At 35.1% G+C, this 11,219-nt stretch overlaps 1 protein-coding gene across 1 annotated transcript in view; it reads right to left on the bottom strand.

The window, feature by feature from the left end:
- Positions 1–921: 921 nt before the first annotated feature.
- LOC105994894 (T-cell receptor-associated transmembrane adapter 1) overlaps positions 922–11,219 on the bottom strand; it is a 31,276-nt gene continuing 20,978 nt past the window's right edge. Inside the window, exons 4-6 of the mRNA XM_013028528.1 lie at positions 7,471–7,532; positions 5,472–5,560; positions 922–1,289 (exon numbers count right to left, since the gene is read on the bottom strand). Of these exons, the coding sequence (XP_012883982.1) occupies positions 1,032–1,289; positions 5,472–5,560; positions 7,471–7,532 (409 nt within the window). The 3' untranslated portion in view covers positions 922–1,031. The remainder of the gene's footprint in view (positions 1,290–5,471; positions 5,561–7,470; positions 7,533–11,219) is intronic.

The following is an 11,219-nucleotide window of genomic DNA, read 5'->3' as shown; positions in this document are numbered from 1 at the left end:
AATTATCAGTTATGTACCTTAAGCTCTTAGACAAGCAAGAACAAGTCAAATACCTTGGTACTAGGTAGAAATAAATATTTATGATCAGGAAAACTAGAAAATTATAGGACAATCTCCTGGATAAAGATGGATAAAATATTTCTCAATAAAATATCTTCAGAAACAATTCAAAAGCACATTGAGCACATAGAACATAGTCTAGTTGATTTTTCCCCAGAAATGCAAGGATGATTCAGCATATATAAATCAATAAATGTGATACAGTGTAAGCTCTGAAAAAATTAAAACAAGAATACCTCAACACAATAACTTCTTAGTACTACACTCTGATGCTTCCTAGACCTTTTGATAGGAGATTTCTTCTAATTATAAAGTGTTCACACTGGTGAAAGAGGAAAGGTGTATTTTTCAATCACTAGCTTCTAATTTTGTTCACCATATTCCTGAACATGTTTACACTTTAAAAATTATTTATTTCCTTGCAGAGTATCAGTGGCTTATGCCTATAATCCTAGCTACTCAGGAGGCTGAGCCCTGAGGATCACTGTTCACAGACAGCCAGGGTAGGAAAGTCTTTGAAACACTTATACCTAATAAACTATTAAAAAAATTAGAAGTGGAACTTTGGCTCTAGTGGTAAGTGCTAACTTTGAGCTCTGAATTTAAGCTCCAGAATTAGAATCGCTCAAAAAATTTTATTTCCATATCAGGTATTATTGTGAATGTCTGAATTTGTTATTAAACAATCAGCAAATATAACTTTATTTAAATTACTTAGACATTTTAACTGAATTTCTATAACTTATTATAATGCTATAAGATTTAGTACACATGGACATAATCTATAGAGAGGCAAACCATCATTCTAGCAAGAAGTGGTCAGATTATCACTCTGTTTTGCCATTCTGCATCATGTGAGGCTCTTTTTTCTTTGTTTTTGGTGGTACTAGGATCTCATACATCCTAGGCAGGCACTAACATGAACTCTCATCTCGACCAAAGCATTGCCATTGAACTAAATCACAGTCTAGTTAGTTTACAGGTTCTCTCTTAGCACGGATCAACCCAAATAGTCTGATGGGATCATCATGAATATTTTCTTCTATTGGCTGGCTTCCTGGTGAGAAAGCATCTACCAAGTCGGTTCTCAAAACACTGGCATCCCTCCCAGGTAATTGCTCATCTGTATCCGTGTCTGTTAAGTCGATGTTCTGTTTCCTGGGCTTCCTACGTTTCCCCCTGTAGCTGTGATTAAGTGAGGCGTAGCACATCTGTGATTCAGCAGCTACCTAAAAAAGAAAGATATGTTAATTTTTCATTGTTAGCCTGTAAGGTTTTATGGTTTCTGGAAAATATCATGGTCTGTGAAAAACAAGTGGCTTATTTTTCATTTGTCAAAATGACAGAATGAAATTCAACAGTGAATTCTAGAATTTTGAGTTGAAAAAATGTTTAAGGGAAACTTTGATTGTTATTTCCTTTCCCCCTACCCCCTCCAACTAGTCCTGAGGCTTAAACTTAGAGAATGACTTGGGTGCTGTCCCTGAGCTTTTATTTCCCTCAAGGCTAGAACTCTACCACTTGAGTGACAGTTCTATTTTTGACTTTTTGGTGGTTAACTTGGAAATAAGAGTCTCATAGACTTTCCTGCCCAGGCTGACTTCAAACCATCATGCTCAGATCTCAGCCTACTGAGTAGCTTGGATTAAAGGTGTGAACCATCAGTGCCCAGCTTTTCATTGCCTTTTGGTATTCAATATATACATAATCATTTTTTTATTTGATTCTGTATTTTCATCTCAGGTATTTCTTACTGTATACTCTTACCAATGACTGGAATAAAAAAATCTAAGGACAATAAACATGAATAAAAGGAAGTTACAAATCACAGTTCTACTGCGTAATAGTTGGTCGTTTTAGTCATAAATGGCTCCATTGTCCCCTACAGTTTTAAGCTTTAGAAGTATAACGATAACACTCGCCACTTACCTGACTGCCATTTAAGACTTCCATCATCATTACTACTATTCCTGCACATACAAACATATTCCTGAAAGCTGGGTAATTCACTGTTCACTGTACATATTCCTGAAAGCTGGGTAATTCACTGTTCACTGTACATATTCCTGAAAGCTGGGCAATTCACTGTTCACTGTACATATTCCTGAAAGCTGGGTAATTCACTGTTCACTGTACATATTCCTGAAAGCTGAATTCACTGTTCACTGTACATATTCCTGAAAGCTGGGTAATTCACTGTTCACTGTACATATTTTGTGCTCTCATCAGCTATGGTGTAGCCAAAACAGATAGGAAAGATGACAGTGAAATTTGAAAAGCACGCATACCACAAACAAGTGGATGCCTTTTGTCTGTCTAGTCCCTTGTTCTATAGTTCTTCTTTTGATCACCTTCCATTCTTTCTTTAATAAAGTTTTCCATAATTGATTCTGGAGAGAGTGTCAATTACCAGGCTGTACCATACGGGAAGCAAGACTAAGCAGGAGATCTATACTAGACCAAAGTGTTAGGTTCATCACCCTTACCCTGGTAACAAGAGTGGCTTGGGAAAGGGGATGTAATTTCACCAGAGACAATTAGATGACATTTATGATTGATTCATACACTTAAAAAATATGCTCCCCCTTAGGTTGAGTTTTACTGAAATGAACTGTTGATAATAGAGGAGAAGGGACTCAGTAAACCTGGTAAGGAGAAAAAAAGAGCCCATCCATATTCAATCATCTCAAAACCCAAATATATTTTCACATCTCTACATCACAGCAGGCAATAATTTCCCTTTTATGCCAAAGAAAGCATTCTGAGTAATACATGGTTGGTCAACTTTATCAAATGCTGCAAAGTCCTGAGAAACGTAAGTCCTGAGAAAGACTGTTAAGTATACATTTAAGAGTCACTTAGACTTCCTTAGAGCTGTGGTTGTTGAGATATGGTGGAAGACATAAAGCTAGGGGTTAAGGAACAAATATCTATGGAAAGAAAATGAAAAAAAGAGGATAGTAAGAGCTAGTTTAGAAATAAGAGAGAAAAACTTGGGTTCAAATTAGGTTTTTGTTGCTGTTCTGTTTGTTTTGTAGTTGTTTTAAATATTGAGGACATTTACACATATCATTAGCCAAATAGTGATAATTCACTAAAGGAAAAATGAAAATTAGAGGAAAAATACTATTTGCTTTTTACTATTCTTAAGTAGTTGTACAAAAGGGTTTAAATTCAACATGTCAGTTTATGAGTACATGCATTTTGAATGGAAAATTAAATAATTGATGCGGTAAGATACTGAGAGATGTGAAGATCCTAAGTAAAAGTACTGGTTTAAAAAGAAGAGAGGATGCTTCTGATTTAGGAATGAAGAGACTAACCAGAGATTTGGAAATAAAAATAAAATAAATTAACTCACACTTGTTACCTTCAAATCTTATAGGCTATGGTAACTCTTGTGGACTGATTTTAGTACTAGTTTTTCTTATTAACTCAGTGATTTACTGAGTTGATTGTTAATAGTAACTGACAAAATGAAATTAGGGTTTTTGAACTACACACATCATTTTGAATTGATTTTGTTTTGCTAATACCAAATGTTTTGTTAACTCTTTATGTTAATAATCTCTTATGCTTTTTGTGATTGACCGGTGCAGCAAAGCATTATAGTAGCAAACTGTGTAGATCATAATTATCCTAATAAAATGAAATTGAGCAAATATAAAGATATTACTTCTAATGTGCAAAACTATATTCGTAAGGAGAATGTAGTAGAATAAAGACTAATTTTTCTGGATACTGGCTTTGAATACATCACTTATAAAACAGAAGACTTAAGAGCATTATATAGATTTGCATAATTTCCACCTGAATAAAAACCAGATGCACTTCAAACAATGCTGACATATATAATTCTGTATATTGAGTCATAATTTATACTCAGAATTCTTATGACTTCTATAGCTACGTAACTGGTATAAATCTCTGCATGTCATTCAGTGTGATTACATATCAACCATTTTTTCAGAACTTTTCTTTTATTACCATGGATTTAGCAGATTCTATTATATCATGCCAGTTTTCATACTTTTAATCAAAAGCATATTTTACAATGAACCAAATATCAAAGACAGCTTTGGAGTCTTCATATTTTGCTCAGATCTCTCCATGTCTTGCTATCTTAATAAAAAAATTTCAAGAAATCCGATTTCTTATGGGATTCATATAAAGAAAAGGGGAGAAGTTCCACTCGAAGAACAATTTCATGATGGGAACCATTGTAGGAGAGGGAATGCTGTCTATAAGACATGACTAAGTTGTACTTTGTACCTGATTGCTCCAAGTGACAATTTTACAAAAATAAAAACATTATAAACTTTTGTGAAACAAGAAGAATAATGTTGCCTCCCTGATAGGAATCTTAGAAGATCATATAGGTAAATAAACCATATAAGATCTGAAAGGCAACAATTGCTTAGGAGACGATGTCTTTGTTACTTTGTCAGTCATGAGAAGATACATGAACAGACAAGATTTGGAAAGAATAGAATGACTTTTAAAATGTACAATTCTTTAGGAATTGTAAACTAAAATGTGTGTGGGTGTGTGTGTGGGTGTGAGAGAGAGAGAGAGAGAGACAGAGAGACAGAGACAGAGACAGAAACTTGGTTCTCACAGATGAGAGAGTTTTGCTATGTAGCCTATGCTGTCCTTGAATTCCTAATCCTGCTGGTTTACAATCCCAAGTGCTGGGATTTCAGGCATGTGCCATCATACCAGACTAGGCTAAGAACTCTGAATGGTCTTTAATAAGATTATTGTTATAGCTAATGTAGTTGAAATGATTGTGCTAGTAATGGAGAAATTAAATTACCCATTCTTGAGATTTTTACACTTCTGGTTAATCTTTTATACTGTCTATCCTTATACAAGCTGTGTATATATTTTACAATTTCATACCATAATAAGACTTGTATTAAAATTTGTACTCATTTGCCTTTTCAAATAGAGGTATGATGTTGTATATACACCTATGTTATATTCATTTAAAACTCTCTCCCTCCCCCTTTTTCTCTCTCCTTCCTTTCCTTTCTATCATTCACAATGTGAATATGAGCATTATACAAGTGTCAACATAATTCTTTCTTTCTTTCTTTCTTTCTTTCTTTCTTTCTTTCTTTCTTTCTTTCTTTCTTTCTTTCTTTCCTTTCCTTTCACACACAAAAGTATTGATCTGAAAGAAAAAAAGCTTAATTATGTAGGAATAATTCAACTCTCCCTTCAAATTTATTGTTTTTCTAACCATACATAGCTTTGACTGAGTGTGGATTGAGTATGTTTTACATGTCTCTGAGTTACCCCATACTTCAGGTCCAGAACTTGACATTTCATTCAGGCTATAAACTTCTCATGCCCATGTACTTTGCCATAGGCCAAACTTCAGTTTTGATACAGAAAAATGCACTCACCTGTGCAGATGGGGTGGCTTCTTTCATGTCATTTACAGATCTTTGTGGTTGGGCTTTCATTTGTTCATAACAATTTTCATCCATTGGTTCTTGGAAATGGAAAAGTTGGTGATTTACAAAGGAAAAGTGAAAGAGGCTGGCATGAATAAAAAGACATGATCTAAACAACACTTAGCTGTAACTATGAAGCCCTCAAGAACATGGAGATGCATGGACGTTCAAGTACAGTGTTACCTGCAGATCAGTGAAAATTTTGCTACGTAGTATTAATGATATGACAAAAAGAAATTCTTAGGGTAAAGTTAATTATGATAATTTTATAGAGTTATGGAATAGTTTCAGCTCTTTTTTTGGAATTTAAATCTACAAAAGTTTATTTTGAGGATATAGACAACTTTTAAGACATAACTAGAAACAATACCAAGATAAATCTCATTAAAAGATTAGTAGGCACCAGGTGCCCATAGCTCATGCTATGGGGGGCTGAAATCTGAGGATCACAGTTCTAAGCCAGCCCAGGCAGGAAAGTCCATGAGACCACAGTGCCACTTCTGGTTTCCTGGTGGTTTATTGGAGATAAGAGTGCCACTGTGGCTCAAGCGCTTGCCTTGCGCTGAATAGCTGAGGGATGGTGCCCAAGCCCAGAGTTCAAGCCCCACAACTGACCAAAAAAAAAGTAGGCAATCTTTTAAGTAATCAGACAGTCTCATGTTAAACTACTACTTAAGAGTTTAAAGAAGGCCTATAAGTTAAGGAATTGCAGAATATGCATAGCATTAATTTGACGGAAAAGATATTTTTACCATACCAAAAGTACCTAATAATATTTCAACCCTTTCTGAAAAAGCAACACTGAGAAATGGTCGATAGAGTGATATTATGCAAATCATGGTCCTGGAAAATCCACATTAGAAACACCTGTTAGTCAAGTAGCTAAATAAGAATCTAGAAAGTGACACCTGGCTTATTTATGTGGGAAAAACACACATATGGTAGACTTTCAGCCACCAGAATACTTAAGAATTAAACTTCGCAAATATTGTAGGTGGCCACCACAATTCTACAAAGGAAAGAGGAAAATGATTTTAATAGTATATTCCTGATAAAAGTTGCTGACTTATTACACTATAGATAGAAGATATTTTGCGATGGAAGGAAAGACAAAATGAAATAAAACTTGGAGTCCAAGAAAATTCCCAATTTTCTAAGTTTAGAAGGAGTCTATTCTGTCCTGATAGGCAGTCAGATATACTTAGCACAGTCCAGAAAGCCTCTATGTTTGAGATGCAGATCAACAGGGACCCCACAGTGCCTGTCATGAGTGGAGGGAAGACTTTCAGTGAAAAGGTGACCACTTCTCTCATTGGATAAGATTAAGGTTGTTTCATTGGAGGAATTTGGAGTGTTTTGTTTTTAGGTTGAAAAGGTTCAAGGTATAAGGGATGTTGGAAATTGAAGAGCACTTGTTATATAAGGACGACAAAATAATTTTGAAACATACAATGATAATTTGCTGTTTACTCCTCACCTGCCATTAGTCTAGTCCCAGCTTCTCTACTTAAAGAGAATGATTTAAAACATAGAAAATTAAAGTGTATTGTTAGACTATTCGCTGTAGATTTGTTTTTATATACAGAGCACAAAGCAATGTTGCTGTGGGTCATTTTCTGTTCTAGAATAGCTTTATTTTGTAGAATTCTTTGTGTGTTAGAATTCATGGTGATAGAATCTTCCTGCATTCCTAATGTAATTAAATTGAAATAAAATGAATATGAAAAGACACGAAGTTGATTTACACAATATCACAATGCAATTTACCATGCATGCCTTTAGAAACATATTCTATCTACTATATTGAACACATTTGAATTTATTATTTCCACTGTGAGTTTTAAATATGATTATGTTAAAAAAGAGTCACCTCAAATTCTTTGTGTAATTAAGTGGGATTTACTTAATTTATTGTCGATTCATTTAACATTTGGAAAAATAAACTTACCTGCAACGATACTATCCAAGTTACCATAAATTGGAGTGTCTTCGATATCATATTCATCACTCCTATAACAAAGAGAAATAATTTTCTTTGTTAGAGTTTATACATAGTAAAGTTTCTTACTAATCACTGTTAGTCAACTAGTAAGTAGAAATTAAAGATTAGTTTCCCAGTTGAACTGAGTATTGAGTGAACTATTGATTATACTTATTTAGCCAAGTTAGGGTTAATTCATGCATGTGCTCAGGTGTATGTGTGTGTGTACCTGTGTTTGTGTGTGAGTATGAACTGAAAAAGTTGGAACATTCATTTTAAGGAATAATGATATTAGATCATTATTCAACATCATCATATCAGGTTCTATTAAAGTGCATTTTTTATTTTTTATTTTTTTTGTTTGTTTTTTTGGGTCCGGTCATGGGGCCTGAACTCTGGGCCTGGGCGCTGTCCCTCAGCTCTTCAGCTCAAGGCTAGCGCTCTACCACTTGAACCACAGCATCACTTCTGGCTTTTTTCTTTTTGCTTATGTGGTGCTGAGGAATCAAACCCAGGGCCTCTGGCATGCAAGGCATGTGCTCTACCACTGAGCCACCTTCCCAGCCCCTAAAGTGCATTTTTTATATTGTTCATTTAGGCAGGCACACCATCATTCCTGATTTACAGACAATTAATATGAGGCATATAGAGCTCACATAACTTGCTCAGGGTCACAAGATTACTAATAGGTAATAAGGATTTTAATCTATGTTGTCTATATTCTTACCCATGTATTTGTACTGACTCTTATACTGATGCCTAATATCACTTTAAATGACTCCTAAAACTGTATTTCTCTAAGTAAGTTTCTATAAGTATCACACTTTTCTACTCTATTACATTCAGTGATAAGAAGGAAGCACAAGAGATTTCTCAGTAGAATGGAATTTTTATTTCGTAAACTCTAAAGTATTAAACTTGCTAAATAGTAAAACAAATGCAATATCTTTTATTTGAATTGTATATATGAGTTAAGTGTTTTAACTAATGATTTATTTCATTGTGTTAGACATTTTCACCAAATAATGTCAATTGATTTCTTCAGTATTACAGCTAATATAGTCCAAGGGACATTTCCCCCATATGCTTGTTTTATCTTATTGTGTGAAGTTTGCATGTTTATGATCTGTAAAGCTGTTGGTGAAGTGGTCATGAGTGCATTTGCTTTCTGTGGCAATAAAGATTTCTGTGCCTCAAAAACAACAATAACAATAACAACAACAACTCCATAGGTGTTTCCTATGGAGACCCAGGGTGGGAGATGCAGTACTATGATTGATTGCTTATTGCATCAGATTCTGGATTAGTGTTTTACATACCTAATATGGAAAGTTCATGGAAATTCTGGAAAAATGGTGTTATTACTCTCCACTTAATGGAGGGGAAGACTGGTATTCAAATAAATTGTTTGTTTCTTAGTTGCATGTGTAATATGAACACTAATTATGTGTGAAAACTTTCTTCATACCAGGGCTCATACACCTCTCGGGATGATCTTATGACATGCACATTACTCCTACAGTACTTATACAGAATTTACAAACTCAGATGTTAAATTGTCCAAAGACAACCAAGTGCTGGGATTGAGATGCAAATTTGGTCTTACGGTTCTGTTTGTCCACATCATGAGAAAGCAACGAACAGGTAATATAATTCAAAAGCTGGAGGGAAACAGCTTAAAATGTTATGGTAGGACCATAGCTTTGTGTATCTGTAGTCAAGAGAACTGGCAAAGAATACGTAGCTATTTGTTCCTGCTAATTTTATTGGATTTCCTTCCAGCTTTATATGTATAATGTTACTATTACAATAGGTACCCCTCCATTGTCACTAAACTGTCATCCTATCAGGCTGGGAACAGAGAAAGTAATAAGTAGTGAGAATGCATTTTATAAAGTAGTATTGGCTGCTTTGACTTGGAGATTATATGTCACTGAGAGCTGGAAGGAACTGCATCAAAAGAAAAGAAACTCATGGCACAACACCCACATTACTCCTGCTGCTTCTTAAAGAAAATAGAATCCACATAGTAAGTTGTATCCTTAAAAAATTACCGTTCAAATGCCACCTAATGAAATGGTTTGAAAGTCCAGATGCTGGCTCATATGTCATTTATATGATGATCAAGAAACTCATCTGTAATCTTTCTTTCCATCCAGTGAGTCAGTACAGCTCAGTATTGGGATATAGTACCATCCCAGCTCACGATTCTCTCCCTCCCTCTCCCCCCCCACCCGCCCCGATAGGCACAGAATACGCTAGCAAAAGGTGAAGACTTTTTAATAATACAGCCCATCCATTTTCCAAGCCCACATAGATAGCAGACACAACCTACAAATGATAAATCATGTCTAAAAAATGAATATTGTTTCATCCGCTATGAATGAAAATAAGATGTGATTTATAATGCAGTGCCCTGTGTCCACAGGCAAGTCTCAAATGATTAATCATCCCAAATAAACTGTGATTCAGGAGCAGTTGCCTAACCAAAAAAAATTAAATATTTTTACTTAGCAATGCCAAATAGCTTCAGCTTATTTCAGATTTGTAATAAACTGCAACCACAAATGTTTGACAGTGTTTTACTTGGAAGAGGACAGTAGTTATTCTTTAAAATAACTTAATTACCTGAAAGCTAGAGGCTAGTGTTCCTCTGAATTTTGAGGCCATATCAGATTTTCATTCTCTAAGTAGATTGGAAGTGTTCCTTGAACTAATAATTATTGATATTCCAACATTTAAAAATACATTAATATTTCTTAGTATTGAACAAATTCTTTGTGCTTTCATTGAAATTTTTATCTAGCTCACATTTAAATTTTTTGGGGGGGGTCTGGTCATGGGGCCTGAACTCTGGGCCTGGGCACTGTCCCTCAGCTCTTCAGTTCAAGGCTAGCGCTCCACCACTTGAGCCACGGCGCCACTTCCAGCTTTTTTCTTTTTGCTTATGTGGTGCTGAGGAATCAAACCCAGGGCCTCATGCATGCAAGGCAAGCGCTCTATCACTGAGCCACCTTCCCAGGCCCGATTTAAATTTTTTCCTAACTTCCATTTTATTGTTGTGAAATACTTTTTAGTTACTTAGCTTCTGTGCAAGTGGGACACAAGCAGGTGAGCCTTGATGAATCCTCGCATACGGTATTTGAGGATTTTGTGTAAGTGACAGACTCACTCCATGCAGCTCATTTTATGTCTTCCTCTTCTGTTTTAGTAGGCTCAGGCAAGTTTTAAATGTGTAACCCAAGATACAGCAGCATAAGGGTTCAAACTTCTATGTCTAGTCATTAATATAGTGGTGATCTTTGCTAGGTTCCATGGAGAGGGAGTTTGCCCTTTGTTAACTAGTGAACATGTTATACAATGGTCTTGAAAAATACCACTTTGGTACTTTCTACTATTAAAAGTATTAATTCATTTTAATTAATCAATTAATGGTTATTTATTGTTATTTAGCTATTAGTTTTAACTAATTTCTAGTAGTAAAAGTATTAATATTTTTTAGCAAATTTTTAGAACTTTTAGTATTTTAGTACTGTGAGTGATTTGTTGTTGATTAAATGTTACATAAGAAGCCAGGCTCTTTTCTACATTTGGCATGCAGTTAGGAGTCTCTTTGCATTGAAATGAGAATTTGGCCAATTTTCTTTTTTTTGGGGGGGGGGGTCCGGTCATGGGGCCTGAACTCTGGGCCTGGGTGCTGTCCCTCAGCTCTTCAG

This window comes from Dipodomys ordii, unplaced genomic scaffold (genome assembly GCF_000151885.1).
Source record: "Dipodomys ordii isolate 6190 unplaced genomic scaffold, Dord_2.0 Scaffold111, whole genome shotgun sequence".
Taxonomy (NCBI): Eukaryota; Metazoa; Chordata; class Mammalia; order Rodentia; family Heteromyidae; genus Dipodomys; species Dipodomys ordii.
This window is presented reverse-complemented; position numbering and strand designations above follow the sequence as displayed.